General features: G+C 42.9%; 1 protein-coding gene across 1 annotated transcript in view; it reads left to right on the forward strand.

Moving 5' to 3' along the window:
* Positions 1–18672, forward strand: part of oca2 (oculocutaneous albinism II) — a 337303-nt gene that overhangs the window by 270260 nt on the left and 48371 nt on the right. Inside the window, exons 21-22 of the mRNA XM_078402106.1 lie at positions 6694–6798; positions 8839–8932. Coding sequence (XP_078258232.1) covers positions 6694–6798; positions 8839–8932 — 199 coding nt within the window. The remainder of the gene's footprint in view (positions 1–6693; positions 6799–8838; positions 8933–18672) is intronic.

Raw genomic sequence — 18672 nt, forward strand, 5'->3', positions numbered from 1 at the left:
AGGTTCGATCCTGACTACGGACGCCGTCTGTACGGAGTTTGTACGTTCTCCCCGTGACCTGCGTGGGTTTTCTCCGAGATCTTCGGTTTCCTCCCATACTCCAAAGACGTACAGGTTTGTAGGTTAATTAACTGGGTAAATGTAAAAATTGTCCCTAGTGGGTGTAGGATAGTGTTAATGTGCGGGGATCGCTGGGTGGCGCGGACCGGTGGGCCGAAGGGCCTGTTTCCACGCTGTATCTCTAAATCTAAATCTAAATCTAAAAAAAAACCCTGAAGAAAACCCATGCGGTCATGGGGAGAATGTGCAAACTCCGCACAGCTTCCGAGGTCAGGATCGAACATGAGTCTCTGGCGCTGTGAGGCAGCACCCTACCGGCTGTGCCACTCTGCCACCATTGAGGAATCTAAAATACACTGCCTCCCACAGAGCAATATTCCATTATGCTACCACAATACTCGAAGAGAACGTGGATCGAAAGGAACCCACTGTATCTTAAGGTCATAAGGTCAAAAGGAATAGGAGTAGAATTCGGCCATTTGTCCCATCAAGTCTACTCCACCATTCAATCATGGCTGATCCATCTCACCCTCCTAACCCCATTCTCCTGGCTTCTCCCCATAACCTCTGACACCTGTACTAAACACGAATCTACCTATCTCTGCCTTAGAAATATCCATTGACTTGGCCTCCACAGCCTTCTGTGGCAAAGAATTCCACAGATTAACCAAGCTCTGACCAAAGAAATTTCTCATCATCTTCATCCTGAAAGAATGTCCTTTAATTCTGAGGCTATGACCTCTCGTCCTAAACTCTCCCATTAGTGGAAACATCCTTTCCACATCCACTCTATCCAAGCCTTTCACAATTCTGTATGTTTCAATTAGGTCCCCCCTCACTTCTTCTAAACTCCAGCCCAGTACAGGCCCAGTGCCAACAAATGCTCATCATAGGTTAAACTACGTATTCCTGGGATCATTCTTGTAAACCTCCTCTGGACCCTCTCCAGAGCCAGCACATCCTCCCTCAGATATGGTGCCCAAAATTGCTCAGAATATTCCAAATATGGCCTTACCTGCCTTAACATTACATCCTTGTTTTTGTATACAAGCCCTCTTGAAATAAATGAGTTTGTTTTCTTTACTATCGATTCGACTTGCAGATTAACTTTTTGGGAGTCCTGCACCAGCACTTCCAAGTCCCTTTGCACCTCCGATTTCTGGGTTCTCACCTCATTTAGAAAATAGTCTACGCCTTTATTCCTACTACCAAAATACATGACTCCACACTTTGCTACGCAATATTCCATCTTGACTCACAGACGTGGAATAGTATAACTCAGAAGGAGTCATTATTCCTGTACCAGTTCTGTGAAAAAGCTCTTAATATAGTTCCACTTCCTAGCTTTTTCCAAATAATCCTGCATATGGTATTTCTTCTTCATTCACTATACAATTGTCTTTGCAGAGATTTAAATGAATCTGCTTTCATCACCCTCTCAAAGCAGTGCATTCTAAATCATACAGCTCCTAATGTGTGAATGTCACTTTTATCATGTTACCTCCAGTTCTCCCACTTGCACTAAATGTCCCTCTTTTGGTTGCTGACCTTCCTGTTGAGCATCCACAAAGACTCTTCACACCCCTGCAACAGTCTGTTCGAACTCCTTCCATCGGGCAGACGATACAAGTCCTTCTACGCCCGCACCTCCAGACTCAGGAACAGCTTCATCCCCAAGGTTATAGCTGCTATGAACCGGTCCTGCTGAGCCGGATGGTCACAACGCATAGATCAACTTGCACTTTACCCTGTCTAAAACTGTTACAATTGTTTCGTTGGGTTGCTGTTGTCTAAATTACTTAAATTATTGCATCGTATGGGAGGCGCATTCCCAATCTCGTTGTACTCCTGGGTACAATGACAATAAAGATATATTGTATTGTATTGTATTGTATTGTACTAGCCAAGGTTTATTCAATTTTCCTGTGTGATTTTGAGCACTATCCTGAGCATGCTGGACTATCAGAATCTAATTGTAATTGTCACTGAAAGGAAGCATGCAGGTACAGCAGGCAATGAAGAAAGCCAATGGAATATTGGCCTTCATAACAAGGGGAGTTGAGTATAGGAGCAAAGACGTCCTTCTGCAGTTGTACAGGGCCCTAGTGAGACCGCACCTGGAGTACTGTGTGCAGTTTTAGTCTCCATATTTGAGGAAGGATATTCTTGCTATTGAGGGCGTGCAGCGTAGGTTTACTAGGTTAATTCCTGGAATGGCGGGACTGTCGTATGTTGAAAGACTGGAGCGACTAGGCTTGTATACACTGGAATTTAGAAGGATGAGAAGAGATCTTATCGAAACGTATAAGATTATTAAGGGGTTGGACACGTTAGAGGCAGGAAACATGTTCCCAATGTTGGGGGAGTCCAGAACAAGGGGCCACAGTTTAAGAATAAGGGGTAGGCCATTTAGAACTGAGATGAGGAAAAACATTTTCAGTCAGAGTTGTAAATCTGTGGAATTCTCTGCCTCAGAAGGCAGTGGAGGCCAATTCTCTGAATGCATTCAAGAGAGAGCTAGATAGAGCTCTTAAGGATAGCGGAGTCAGGGGGTATGGGGAGAAGGCAGGAACGGGGTACTGATTGAGAATGATCAGCCATGATCACATTGAATGGCGGTGCTGGCTCGAAGTGCCGAATGGCCTCCTCCTGCACATATTGTCTATTGTCTATTGTAATTAGTCCGTGAAGTTGTATGCTAAGATTCTGAGGATAGGTGGGAATGATTTTAATTAACTGCACATTAATTTCTCTTTCTTTACACTTACGTTTACATTTCACACTGTGTCCCCCATCTTATGGCAGTTTGGGAAATGAGAATTCACCCTGACGGAATTTACAATCCACTACCAAACTATTGGGTACACGAACAAAATTTCACTCTAATGGAATTTACGTGAATAAACACAGTATATACAGAGAATTGAACTAGAATTGTATGTCTCCTTGTCACCTTCCCCTCAGCTAACAATGAATGGATGAATGAATGAATAAGTTTATTGGCCAAGTATGTGCATACACAAGGAATATGCCTTGGTACTCCGCTCACAAATGACAACACAAACGTACAGTTAACAATTAAGAATAAAGCATAAACACATTAAAACAATAGGGATACAACATTACGGTCTAAACATGTGGGTGAAAATAAACCAGAGCAAAAAAGAGACTACAGACTTGGGTTATTGAGTAGAACTACTACTCCTGGGGAAAAAAGCTGTTTTTATGTCTAGCTGTGGCTGCGTTGACAGTCTGGAGTCGTCTTCCAGAGGGAAGTGCTTCAAAGATTTTGTGGTCAGGGTAAGAGGGGTCAGAGATGATCTTGCCCGCTCGCTTCCTGGCCCTTGCAGTGTACAGTTCGCCAGTGGGGGGAAGGTTGCAGCCAACAACCTTCTCAGCTGATCGAACGATCCGTTGCAGCCTCCGGATGTCGTGCTTGGTGGCTGAGCCAAACCAGACCATGGTGGAGAAGGTGAGGACTGACACAATGATAGCAGTATAGAATTGGACCATCATTGCCTGTGGCAGATTATTTTTCCTCAGTTGCCGCAGGAAATACATCCTCTGTTGGGCCTTTTTGACTGTGGAGTCCATTCAAGGGAACCATTCTAGATTCCCTTGATAGACACAAAAAGCTGGAGTAACTCAGCGGGACAGGCAGCATATCTGGAGAGAAGGAATGGGTGACGTTTCGGGTCGAGACCCTTCTTCAGACTGGTTAGAAACATAGAAACATAGAAAATAGGTGCAGGAGTAGGCCATTCGGCCCTTCGAGCCTGCACCGCCATTCAATATGATCATGGCTGATCATCCAGCGCAGTAACCTGTACCTGCCTTCTCTCCATACCCCCTGATCCATTTAGCCACAAGGTTGCTGGTTCGCAGCGGGAGGTCACATAAGAGATTTGCTTTGGAAACCGACAAGGCAACTTCTATTGAAACACATACAAACATACTTTATCAAACAATGTGATATCAATTTCTCGTTAATTAAATCAAGAACCATTTCTCTTCTGCCCACAATACAGAATTCCCTTTCCTCTAAATCACACATTCAAGGGGGCATTAATGCTGAGCGAGAAAAAGCTTTCTGTAGGAATGCATCCGCCCTTGTAACATGGGGTTCAATGGGTATAAAGGGTTCATGCCATGGAAAATCGTGATACTGATGGTTTTCAGAAAATGCAACTACCCTACATCGTGGAGGCTGCACTATAGTTTTATTTTAAGTTCTCAGATAGCATCCGAGGTCAGGATCAAAGACGAGTCTTAAAACTGGTTCTGCCCTGACAGATGCTTCATAATGTGAATTGGATGTAATGGGATTGATAAATTATGGAGCACTATTTGTTATATGAGGGATCAATTGGTTATAATACCATTTCTATCAGGAACTCGAGAACCACTTAAAAGTGACCTACCAGGGGAAATAAATTGTTTCTATGTATCCTCCTCTCAGTAATCAGACAGCATTGGCTCTTACAAACACATTTCACCAAGGGTGACCATTGAAATGCACAAGAAACACTTCTGTTGACACTTGTGAAGTATTGCTCTATTAAACAATGTTACATACAGCCTTTAGTATTTTTAGCTTGCAGTAACCAAAATGAATTTGTAGCTATTTGTAGAATAGGTTATAATGCCATTTCTATCAGCAACTATAGAACATTAAAAAATTTTTTGGACAGGTACATGGATAGGACAGGTTTAAAGGGATATGGGCCAAATGCAGGCAGGTGGGACTAGTGTAGATGGGGCATGTTGGTCGGACTGGGCAAGTTGGGCTGCAGGACCTGTTTCCCAGCTGTATGACTCTATTTAAAATAACCTTTATTTTTGAAAATCCTGTGAATGAAATAACTTTGCATGAGGACGTAAGTTTAAGGTGAGGCGGGAAAGATTTAATAGGAACCTGAGGGATAACGTTTTCACGTAAAGGGTGGTAGGTGTATGGAATGAGCTGTCACAATACATAGTTGAGATGGGTACTATCGCAACGTTTAAGAAACATTTAGAACAGGTACATGAATAGGACAGGTTGAGAGGGATATGGGCCAAATGCAGGGAGGTGGGACTGGTGTAGATGGGACATGTTGGCCCATGTGGGAAAATTGGGCTGAAAGGCCTGTTTCCACGCTGCAAGACTCTATGACTCTATGAGGCTTCTTCAGAAAACAACTACCGTGTTATAGCAGAATTACTTGTATGTTATGGAGCAGAGAATCAGAATGTACAATACCTCATAGAAGGGTCTCGACCCGAAACATCACCCATTCCTTCTCTCCCGAGATGCTGCCTGACCTGCTGAGTTACTCCAGCATTTTGTGAATAAATCGATTTGTACCAGCATCTGCAGTTATTTTCTTATACCTCATATTGTCAGTTTGGTTCATCATTGTTGGTGAATTTTGGACATTTGCATGTTGTATTCCTGTAAATATGCAGAGTGTCCATTGTTTTAATTAAATCGATCAAATCGGCACCCCACATATTTATCTATTTTGCCTCGTCTAACTTTGATTTTTGTACTTTCCCTCCAATGTGGCAATATCTTAGCGTGGTTTAATTTAGAGATACAGCATGGAAACTGGCCCTTCCAACCCCTAAGTCACGTGGGCCATCTATCACCTGTTAACACTAGATCCATGTAATCTCACATTTGCATCACTTCCAATACACTAGGGTCAATTTACAGAGGCCAATTAACCTACAAACCCACACCTCTTTGGGATGTGGGAGGAAACCCACGCGGTCACAGGGAGAACATGCAAACTCCGCACAGACAGCACCCAAGGTCTGGATAAAACCCGGGTCTCTGGCGCTGTGAGGCAGCGGCTCTACCAGCTGCATCACTGTGCTGCCATTTCATTCCATACAAAACCAAAATTTGACAGACATTGGAAATCTGAAATATAAGCAGAAATCCTAAGCCGGGCAGGCAGCATCTGTCAGGGGAAAAGAAGTGTAGCATTCAATTGAAGACCTGAAGTCACTAGATTTAGTTTACTTTAGTTTAGAGATACTGCACAGAAACAGGCCCTTTGGCCCACTGAGTCCACGCCGACCAGCAATCCCCCTATACTAGCACTATCCTACACACATTAGGGACAATTTACTATCTTTACCCAAGCCAATTAACCTGTACGTCTTTGGAGTGTGGGAGGAAGCCAGAGCACCTGGGGAAAACCCACGCAGGTCACGGCGAGAACGTACATTCAGACAGCTGCAGTAGTCAGGATCGAACACAGGTCTCTGGCACTTTAAGGCAGCAACTGCACCGCTCTGCCACTGTGCCGCCCTGTAAGGCGATGGTGAATCACTGACTTGAAATGTTATATAAGAAAATAACTGCAGATGCTGGTACAAATCGAAGGTATTTATTCACAAAATGCTGGAGTAACTCAGCAGGTCAGGCAGCATCACCCATTCCTTCTCTCCTGAGATGCTGCCTGACCTGCTGAGTTACTCCAGTATTATGTGAATAAATACCTTCGACTTGAAATGTTGATCGTGTGTGCCTGACCTATTAAAGGGAACCAGGAAAATGTATGTCGATCAGAATTGCCTGATTTTTACCTGTAAATTTTTCTACACTAACTAACCTCATCTTTTACCTTCTCTTTACTCCAGTCCGTTCCAGAAGACCAACGACTTGCAGTTGCCCTAATCCTAGTCATTTGGGTCAGTGCCCTGGCAAGTTCCCTGATAGATAATATTCCTTTCACCACAACCATGGTAAGTCACATCTTGGTTGTTTGGACAAAATAAAATGCTTCAGTCAATAGAAACTCTGAATTCAATCTTCCAAAATTGTATCTCAGTATTTTTCCTTTTGGTTACCATGCCAACTTTGAGCAAATCCATTCAACTCAGCAGTCGTGCTTAGTGCCTGCTGAAATGGAATAGTTCTGAGGAAATTTAACACCAGGGAAATAAATTAAAAATAATTTGGGAAATACAATTTGTTTAGTTCAACTACATTTATTAATAAATATTATTTCTTGACAAAATTTTATATGTATTACTGTTTTATGCAATGCACCCAAGTAACCTCTTCTAACTGATACATTGCCTCCTTTCACTAGGAAGTTAGTTTATTTTAATAATATTGAGAGGACCAAAATTGTTATTATTAACTTCATTTCCCAGCTGTTATCTTTATCTATCTTTCATTTAGACAGGTGCATGGATAGGACAGGTTTAGAGGGATATGGGCCAAACACAGGCAGGTGGGACCAATGTGGATGGGACATGTTGGTCAGTGTGGGCATGTTGGGCTAAAGGGCCTGTTTCCACGCTATGTGACTCTACCTGAAACATTACCAGATCATTCAAAATCTCAGTGTTGAATCTAATCATAAATTAAGCTTCTGGATACAAATATAGATAAAATATATATTTTGGTTTAGTTTATTGTCACGTGTATTGAGGTACAGTGAAATGCTTTTGTTGTGTGCTAACCAGTCAGCGGAAAGACACTACATGATTCCAATCAAGCCAACCACAGTGTACAGGCACATGATAAAGGGAATAACGTGAATAACTTTTAGTGCAAAATAAAGGTCATAAAGGAGCAGAGTTAGGCCATTCGGCCCATCAAATCTACTCCACCATTCAATCATGGCTGATGTATTTCTCCCTCCTAACCCCATTCTCCTGCCTTCTACCCATAACTTCTGACACCCATACTAATCAAGAACCTATCTATCTCTGCCTTAGAAATATCCACTGACTTGGCCTCCACCGCCTTCAGTGGCAAAAAAAATCCACAGATTCACTATCCTCTGACTAAAGATATTCCTCCTCATCTCCTCCCTAAAGGAACATCCTTTAATTCTGAGGCTATGACCTCTAGTCCTAAACTCTCCCACTAGTGGAAACATCCTCTCCACATCCACTTTATCGAAGCCTTTCACTATTCTGTAAGTTTCAATTAGGACCCCCCCTCATTCTTCTAAACTCCAGAGAGTACAGGCCCAGTGGCATCATACGCTCATCATAAAGCCCAGTAAAGTCCGATCAAAAACAATCCGAGGTGTCTCCAATGATGTAGATGGTAGCTCAAGGCTGCTCTCTGGTTGTTGTTAGTATGGTTCAGTTGCCTGATAACAACTGGGAAGAAACTGGTGAGAAGTGGGAGTGGCTGGGGTGCGACTGGTCCTTGATTATGCTGCTGGCCTTGCTACTACATATAATAATCATTGTGGCCTGTGAACATTTGGGATTGACCCAGAAATGGGATTATGTCGGCGATTGATCTGAATGTTGTTGTAATGAATACCTGGTAGCATAATCTTCCCCCTCTCTCCCTCCCCCCCCCCCCCCCCCCCCCCACTTCCACATTCAACCCAACACCTTCTTTAAGAGATTCTGCAGCTGTTCAAATTAATTTTAAAATCTTTTGCAACAACATAAAAACACGGAAAAGGCAATCTGACAGAATTTATAAATAGATAATCACCTCCAGGGGAAAGTGAGCTGAAAAGTTCTCATATTAAAACAAAACTACTTATGGTTATGTGTAAAACAATTCATTTTGATAATTACTACTTAATTTACTGGTGGCACTCGGTAAAATAATTTTATATAATGGCTTGGGTACCAGGGCATAAGATTTGCTCACTCTTGTGTTTTGGAAGCTGGAACTGGTGCCAAGCATTGATTAAACTGCAAAGAATAGTTCTTAAATGCTTCTCACTCATCACTTTTATAGTATTTTGAACTCCACTGGATCAAAAATTGGTCTCAACTGACTTGTTCTCATTTCCTTAATAGATTCCTGTGCTGCTAAATCTGAGCCAGGCTGCTGACGTAAACCTGCCAGTGAAACCTCTGATTTTTGCCCTGGCAATGGGAGCATGTCTGGGAGGTTAGTGACACGTGTTGTATCAAGTCTCCGATAGACACTAAATGCTGGAGTAACTCTGCGGGCCAGGCAGCATCACCGGGGAGGAGGAATGGGTCACGTTTCGGGTCGAGACCCTTTTCCAGACTGAGAGCCAGGGGAGATATGGAGGGGTGAGGTGTGAAAACACAGATCCAAGGGGAAGCTGATCAAGGAAATGTATAGGAAGGAACTGCAGATGCTGGTTTAAACCAAAGATACACACAAAATGCCGGAGTAACTCAGCTGGGACAGGCAGGATCTCAGGAGAAGAATGGGGGACGTTTCGGGTTGAGACCCTTCTTCAGACTGATGGTCTCCTATTACCAAAATAGATCTGGAGCCCTGGAGCGACCTAATACTCCATGAATTTTAGATAGTTCCTCTGTCCCTCTCTTCCCCTCCTCCTTCCCAGATCTCCCTCTATCTTCTTGTCTCCACCTATATCCTTCCTTTGTCCCGCTCCCCTGACATCAGTCTGAAGAAGGGTCTCGACCCGAAACGTCGCCCATTCCTTCTCTCCCGAGATGCTGCCTGACCTGCTGAGTTACTCCAGCATTTTGAGAAAAAAAATACCTTCGATTTGTACCAGCATCTGCAGTTATTTTCTTATAATACTCCATGAATATTGATTTCTCTAACTTCCAATAACCCTTGCTTTCCCGCTCTCTCCATCCCTCAGTCTAAAGAAGGGTCTCTCCCGAAACGTCACCCATTACTTCTTTCCAGAAATGCTGCCTGTCCCGCTGAGTTACTCCAGCAGTTTGTATCCATCAAGAGAATGTAGAATGGTTCATTTTTAGCTGAGGGGAAGATGACAATGAGGCATACAATCAGTAATATTTGATCAGGAGGATAATAAAACCAGTCGGATAACTTGAATGGGGGTGGGACAGAGAGAGAGGGAAAGCAAGGGTTACTGGAAGTTAGAGAAATCAGTATTCGTGGAGTATTAAGTCACTGCAGGATGTGATCTATTTTAGTAATAGGAGACGACAACATTGTTACATCAAAATGTATGGCAAATGAGTCCCTGAAATTGCAACCCAAATCTGTGGAGTTATTTTGCCCGTCTCCGCTACTTCATCATCTTCAGTGTTACTGTCAGTGGGAGAAGGCTCTTTCTACACTGGGACCTAATTATTGACAGAAAATATTTGGGGAAGTTAAAGCACGAGAGTTTTTGACTGTGAGGTGTTGGCTGTTCATTCGTTCCTTCCAGTTTCCATGAATCTGGAAGTAAACTATGAAGACAGCATTGATATCAGAATTTGTTGATCCCATCAATTGTCCACTTCTTCACCCACATCTCATCATGTGACTGTTCAGTCCTCTTCCCACATGCTTTCAATTCTTCAATCCCTACATGCTCTTCATTTCTAAGCAGACCTTCTTTAAGAAATATATATATATATATATATATACATATATATATATATATATATATATATATATATATATATATATATATATATGTGTGTATATATATATATATATATATATATACATATATATACATATATGTATATATATATATATATACATATATATATATATATATATATATATATATATATATATATATATATATATGTGTATATATATATATACATAAATATATATATGTACATTTCTTTATATACAATATATATATATATATATTTCTTTACCGGTTAACCAGCATTTGTTGTCTTCACCCGATTGAACTGAATGGTGTGCTGGAGCCTTGGGAAGTTTGTAGGTGAGGATGGCATATTTTTTTTCCTGATGACTTGATGGGGCATTACACCAACTTGGAAACGGCATGGTCTCCATTGCTGGTAGCAGTCCTTTAATTCCAGATGTCATGCACTTTACTTACACACGCATTGCTTACACTCAATTCCGCAGTTGCTGTTGCGTGAATTCAGCTCAAGTCTCCACGTGGATAGTCCAGTAGCCTTAACATGTGGGAAGGAACTGCAGATGCTGGTGTACGCCGAAAATAGACACCAAATGCTGGAGTAATTCGGCGGATCAGGCAGCATCTCCAGAGAAAAGGAATAGGTGACGTTTCCCGTCGAGACCCTTCTTCAGACTGTCAGAAGAAGAGTCCTGACCTTCAAAGACACCTATTCCTTTTCTCCAGAGATGCTGCCTGACCCGCTGAGTTACTCCAGCATTTGGTATCTATCTCCAGTAGCCTTAACGCTAGACTCTTTATCCTCATGTGTCTTCCATGCTGCCGTGCTCCTCAGTGAGAGAATAAAGCAGAGTTGGTATTTTTTTTACAATCGTGCGGCGCAGTGGCACAGCGGTAGAGTTGCTGCCTTGCAGCACCAGAGACCCGGGTTCCATCCTGACTATGGGTGCTGTCTGTGCGGTGTTTGCACGTTCTCCCCGTGACTGCTTGACTCGGTTTTCTCCGGGCGCTCCGGTTTCCTAACACATGCCAAAGACGTGCAGGTTTGTAGATTAATTGGCTTCTGTTAATTGCCCCTAGTGCACAGGAAAGGATAGCATGGAATGAGTGTATGGGTGATCGATGGTCGGTGGGCCAAAGGCACTGCTTCTAAGCTCCGTAACATTCAGAATTGGGACAATTATCTCCATAAAGACTACAGATGTAGTATGTGACTTCCCTGCTATAAACATCTCATTGCCACAGCAAGCATGGGCCACTGAGGAAAGTCATAGGACGGGAAATTGTAGGAAGTACAATAAAAATAGAAACTGCTGGAAATACTCAGTAGGTGCTGTCGATCAATCCCCTAGGCGGATTGATCCATGCCTGACTTTCGTATTGCTGACCTGACCTATGGTCCATGCCTGATGTTTGTAGTGTTATCTGTATTATGCTGCTGATTAAATTTGTTTCACTTTGTAAGAGGTTTTCTCAGCTGCTCTCTGCATTGTATTTGTAATAAAACGCTTATATAGAAGTTAAATGAATTTAATCAGCAGCATAATACAGATAACGCTACAAAAATCAGGCATGGATCATAGGTCAGGTCAGCAATACGAAAGTCAGGCATGGATCAATCCGCCGAGGGAATTGATTTACAGCTGCTCCATCCCTCCCCCATCCGAGTTCTCCGAGTGGTTTCATTGTCCTCCTCATTAAAGATCTGTGCAAAGATAAATAGAGTTAACGTTTCAGGTCAAACACCCTTTCTTGAAATATTGACTCTATTTTTCTTTCTTTAATGGTGCCTCACCTGTTGGATGCTTCCAGACTCCCCTGTTTTTATCTCAAATTTTCAGCATCTGCAGTTCTTAATCATCACAGTGTAAGATGGAATGGTTAGTTGGTTTAAGATACTTGTGAAAAACCTTTCCAACTTGAGCTTTGCCTGCAAATTAATTTTGTTTTAATTTTGTTTTGAATGTACAGTAAACCCTCATTATTGAGGACCTCTTTATAATGGATTTTAGTTATAGCGGACTTAGTTAGTTTAGTTATACCGATCTTCACCACCGGCTGTTTCCAGGCCAGGCTGCCGACTCCATTCCCTAGCTGCTGCCAGGCTGTGCTTGCCACCACCACCACTGTTGCCGTCGATCCTTACCTGCATCAAGGCCACCTGTGGGCCAGGGCCAATGCCTCCGCCGATCCTTGCCTTAACTCACCTGGATTAGTTCCAGAATGGTCTCGACCCTGAAACATCACACCTTCCCCTGTTCTCCAGTGTCGCTGCCTGACCTGCCGAGTTACTCCGGCACTTTGTCCCTTTTTGTATATTAACCAACGTCTGCAGTTCCTTGTTTCTAATACGGTGATACTCTATTACTTGGTATAACCCCTTACCCGATTACAGTGGACAATCAGCAACAACGGACACCATTCCACCAACCATGCTCCGTTATAATGTGTGTTTACTGTATATTCAAAGGCACAGTGGTGCATCGGTAGAGTTGCTGCCTCACAGTGCCAGAGCCCCGGGTTTGATCCTGACCTTGGGTGCTGCCTGTGCGTAGTTTGTTCGTTCTCCCTGTGACCGCATGCGTTTCCTCTGAGTGCTCGGTTTCCTCCCACCTTCCAGAGACGTGCAGGTTTGTAGGTTACTTGGCTCCTGTAAATTTCCCCGCGTACCGAGTATAAGTGTGAGGTTATCCACTTTGGTGGTAAGAATAGGAAGGCAGACTATTATCTGAATGGTGTCAAGTTAGGAACAGGGGACGTACAATGAGATCTGGGTGTCCTAGTGCATCAGTCACTGAAAGGAAGCATGCAGGTACAGCAGGCAGTGAAGAAAGCCAATGGAATGTTGGCCTTCATAACAAGAGGAGTTGAGTATAGGAGCAAAGAGGTCCTTCTGCAGTTGTACAGGGCCCTAGTGAGACCGCACCTGGAGTACTGTGTGCAGTTTTGGTCTCCAAATTTGAGGAAGGATATTCTTGCTATTGAGGGCGTGCAGCGTAGGTTTACTAGGTTAATTCCCGGAATGGCGGGACTATCATTTTTTGAAAGACTGGAGCGACTAGGCTTGTATACACTGGAATTTAGAAGGATGAGAGGAGATCTTATCAAAACGTATAAGATTATTAAGGGGTTGGACACGTTAGAGGCAGGAAACATGTTCCTAATGTTGGGGGAGTCCAGAACAAGGGGCCACAGTTTAAGAATAAGGGGTAGGCCATTTAGAACAGAGATGAGGAAAAAACTTTTTAGTCAGAGAGTTGTGAATCTGTGGAATTCTCTGCCTCAGAAGGCAGTGGAGGCCAATTCTCTGAATGCATTCAAGAGAGAGCTGGATAGAGCTCTTAAGGATAGCGGAGTCAGGGGGTATGGGGAGAAGGCAGGAACGGGGTACTGATTGAGAATGATCAGCCATGATCACATTGAATGGCGGTGCTGGCTCGAAGGGCCGAATGGCCTCCTCCTGCACCTATTGTCTATTGTCTATTGTCTACCTAGAATGCGAAAGTGGGATAACAGAACAAGTGTACAGGTGTCACGGGCTAGGTGGGCTGAAGGGCCTGTTCCCATGCCGTGTCTCTGAACTAAACCACCCAGAGAGTTGTGAATCTGTGGAATTCTCTGCCACAGAGGGCAATGGAGGCCAAATCATTGGATGAATTTAAGAGAGATAGATAGAGCTCTGGGGGCTAGTGGAATCAAGGGATATGGGGAGAAGTTGGGCACAGGTTACTGATTGTGGATGATCAGCCATGATCACAATGAATGGCGGTGCTGGCTCGAAGGGCCGAATGGACTCCTCCTGCACCTATTTTCTATGTTTCTATGTAAACTACAAATGTTAAGCCACGGTATAATAGTAGCATTGTAACTTTGTCTATAGTTTTAGTTGCATCTCTGTCCTGGAGTACAACTTTGGAATTATCATCTTATTCATTGTGCATTGCTGCCTATTTTACCATCTTCAAAAGCCTCCTAAAAAGATTACCTCCATTCTTTCAATTATCCCTAAATCCATTCAAAGCAGTTATCTGCCTAAGATGTATACAGTCAATTTTTATGTACCGCCCATAGGAGTTCTGCAATGTTCAAGATTTCATGATCAATGATGAGATTGTTATAAAATTATCATGTACTCAGACCAGTGGTGGTGGATATGCATAATACATTTGGGTATTGTAAAGGAAAAGATAAATGGATTGGTTTTTAGGCATATGTTATCTTTTTTAAATAACATTTCTTATGCAGAATATGTGTTAACATAAAGCTCCAGGCATGGGCAGGAAAGAATGATTAATACATAATGGATGAATAAAAACTAAGCCTTTGCGTTACAGATCCTAGTAGGTAGCCTCATTAAAGACACATCTGTGGTCAGAATAATAGGTGAACGATTCAGAGATAGATTACTGAGATCTTACGTTCTTCAGAAAATGCAGTACTTATGTTGCAGAGCTTATAGTTCATAGAACACAAAAAATAGCTAACTAATCAGTATCTGTTGATGGATTGCAATCACTCCAGTGAATCAGCCTGCAGGACCACATTGCTCAAAATCTTAAACTATACGTAAATCTTAAAACTACTCCATACAAAAGTTGGAAGCAATCAGAGAGTTGAAAACAAATGGTTAATGAGGAGAACTGGATGCAATACCGTGTCCAGTGATCTGGTACCCAAAGGCATAGTTTATGTTAAGAGATAAGGAGTTTAGAGATTTTGGGAAGAACCTTTTCAACTCGAAGGTGATTGAAATCTGGGATGTGCTACTTGAGGGGAAGGAATTTCATGTCATTTCATATAAAATCATGAGAGGAATAGATCGGGTAACATAGAAACATAGAAAATAGGTGTAGGAGTAGGCCATTAGGCCCTTCGAGCCAGCACCGCCATTCAATATGATCAAGGCTGTCATCCAAAATCAGTACCCCATTCTGGCATTTTCCCCATATCCCTTGATTCCTTTAGCCCTAAGAGCTAAATCTAACTCTCCCTTGAAAACGTCCAGTGAATTGACCTCCATTGCCTTCTGCCGCAGAGAATTCAACCTCTGGATGAAAAGGTTTTTCCTCATCTCAGTCCTAAATGGCCTACTCCTTATTCTTAAACTGTGGCTCCTGGTTCTAGACTCCCCCAACATCGGGAACATTTTTCCTGCATCTACCCTGTCCAATCCTCTAAGAATTTTATATGTTTCTATAAGATCCCCTCTCATCCTTCTAAATTCGAGCGAATACAAGCCCAGCCGACCCATTCTTTCATCATACGTCAGTCCCGCCATCCCGGGAATTAACCTACGCTGCACTCCCTCAATAGCAATAATGGCCTTCCTCAAATTAGGAGACCAAAATTGCACACATTACTCCAGGTGCAATCTCACCAGACCCTATACAACTGCAGTAGGACCTCTTTGCTCCTAAACTCAAATCCTCTCGCAAGGAAGGCCAACCATGCCATTGGCTTTCTTCACTGCCCGCTGTACCTGCAAGCTTACTTTCAGTGACTGATGCACAAGCACACCCAGGTCTCATTGCACTTCCCCTTCTCCTAATCTGACCCCATTCAGATAATAATCTGCCTTCCGGTTCTTGCCACCAAAGTGGATAACCTCACATGTATCCACGTGGGTAGATGCACAGAATCTCTAGCCCAGATGAGGTGAATCGAGGACCGGAGGACAGAGGTTTGAGGTGAAGGGTAAAAGATTTAATAGGAATCTGAGGGGTGCCTTTTTCACATAAAGGGTGGTGGGGGGTATGGAACAAGCTGCCAGAGAAGGTAGTTGAGGCAAGGACTATCCCAACGTTTAAGAAACAGTTAGACAGGCACATGGATAGGACAGGTTTGGAGGGACATGGGTCAAACGCGGGCAGGTGGGACTGGTGTAACTGGGACATGTTGGCCGGTGTGGGCAAGTTGGGCCGAGGGGGTTGTTTCCACGATGTATCACTATGACTGGCTATGGCTATTTCAGAAGTATCTAAATGTGCATTTGAACAAGTATGGCAAAACATGGGTGGGAACGGACCGGGTACTGACAAATGGGATTAGTATGGGTGGCTACATGGTGATCACCATGGTCCAATGGGTCTGTTCCTCTATTGAATGACCCTATGACTCTAGAATAGTTGAATGGCTCAAAGATAACTATAATAGTAACCTGAAGCAGACTTAGTGTAGTGTTAGTCCCCAGAGAAAAGTGAAAGCTTTCATGTTTTGCAATGTTTGGCAAATAAAACAGAGACATTGAAATGCTGACGATGAGCAAGCCAAAGAGAAATAACATTGATATTCCGAGGTGTTTCCTCAGCGTGATTTTATTACATGACAACACCGCCCATTGTATATGCATGTCCAAACTTATACCAGAGGAACAGGCCCTTTGGCCCATTGTATCCATGGTGGCTGATTCCATTTACATAGAAAATAGGTGCAGGAGGAGGCCATTTGGGCCTTCGAGCCAGCACCGCCATTCATTGTGATCATGGCTGATCATCCACAATCAATAGTCAATAGTCATTTATTTGTCACATACACATAAATGTGTAGTGGAATGAAAAACTACCCGCAGTTCAACAATAAGACCAATAAGAATAATCAATAAAAATGCAATAACACATACAGTCATAAACTAACACCAAACAAAAGAAACATCCGAATCAGTAATCTGTGCCTGCCTTCTCCCCATATCCCTTGATCCCACTGGCCCCTAGAGCTCTATCTAACTCTCTTAACCAGCATCTGGTCTGTTGCCTTCCATGCTTTATCAAATGCTCATTTATACACTTCTTAAATGATGTGAAATTACTTTCCCTCAAGCAGCGTATCCCAGATTTCAATCACCTTTGAGTTAGAGTCATAGAGTGATACAATGTAGAAACAGGCCCTTCAGCCCAACTTGCGCACACCAGCCAACATGTCCCAGCTAGACTAGTCCCACCTGCCAGCGTTTGGTCCACAACCCTCCAAACCTGTCCCATCCATGTAAATGTTCTTCCTCAAACCTTTCCTGAAAAGGTTCTTCCTCAAATCTTCTCAAAACTCCTTATCTCTTAACGTAAACCGATGTCTTTGGTTACCCGATCATGGGGCAAGTTATTGCAGCCAGTTCTCTTCATTAACCAAAGATAGACACAAAAAGCTGGAGTAACTCAGAGGGACAGGTAGCATCTCTGGAGAGAAGGAATGGGTGATGTTTCGGGTCGAGACCCTTCTTCAGACACTTCTTCTTCCCTTCTTCTTCCTACACTCTTCATTAACCAGTTGTTTTCAACTCTTTGATTGCTTCCAACCTTTGTATCGTGCAGTTTTAAAAATAGATTTTGTGCTATGTGGTCCTGTAGGCTGATTCACTGGAGTGATTACAATCAGATACCAATGCATTCCACTGGAGAAAGAGTTGGCAAGCACTGTAATTAATGGCCACAAATGTCACCAATGTGCAGGTGCACAAAATCACATGCCGGAGAAAATTACCATTGTATGAGTACCCACCAAGATGACAAAATGTGTGACATACATTGCAAAAGCAGAGTACAAAAAAACAAACTACAGTGCACCAAACTGTTGCTTTGAAGGCATTTGGCCAAATCTGACAGCTCAGTTTGACAAGGATGGTCAGATATTTGTGAACATGTTGTGCCATTTGTCACAAAATGCTGGAGTAACCCAGTGGGACGGGTGGCATCCCTGGAGAGAAGGAATGGGTGATGGTTTGGGTCGAGACCCTTCTTCAGACTCAGGGTTAAGGGAAATGAGAGATATAGACGATGATGTAGAGAGATAGACAGTAGACAATAGGTGCAGGAGTAGGCCATTTGGCCCTTCGAGCCAGCACCGCCATTCAATGTGATCATGGCTGATCATTCTCAATCAGTACCCCGTACCTGCCTTCTCCCCATACCTCATGACTCCGCTATCCTTAAGAGCTCTATCTAGCTCTCTCTTGAATGCATTCAGAGAATTGGCCTCCACTTCTCTGAATGATATAGAACAATGAATGAAAGATATGTAAAAAAGGGATATATTTCATTCATTGTTCTATAACTCTCTACATCATCGTCTATATCTCTTGTTTCCCTTTCCCACTGACTAGTCTGAAGAAGGGTCTCGACCTATTCCTTCTCTCCAGAGATTCTGCCTGTCCCACTGAGTTACTCCAGCTTTTTGTGCCTATCTTCGGTTTAAACCAGCATCCACAGTTCCTTACTACACTGTACCATTTGCCAATGTGGCAGAACAGATATGATGATATGGGATCGGCAGAGGCTGAAAGTAGCTCAAATTTCTAATAAAATACATTAAAAGTATCAAGGATTTCAAAAAT

Source organism: Rhinoraja longicauda, chromosome 7 (assembly GCF_053455715.1).
Source record: "Rhinoraja longicauda isolate Sanriku21f chromosome 7, sRhiLon1.1, whole genome shotgun sequence".
NCBI lineage: Eukaryota > Metazoa > Chordata > Chondrichthyes > Rajiformes > Arhynchobatidae > Rhinoraja > Rhinoraja longicauda.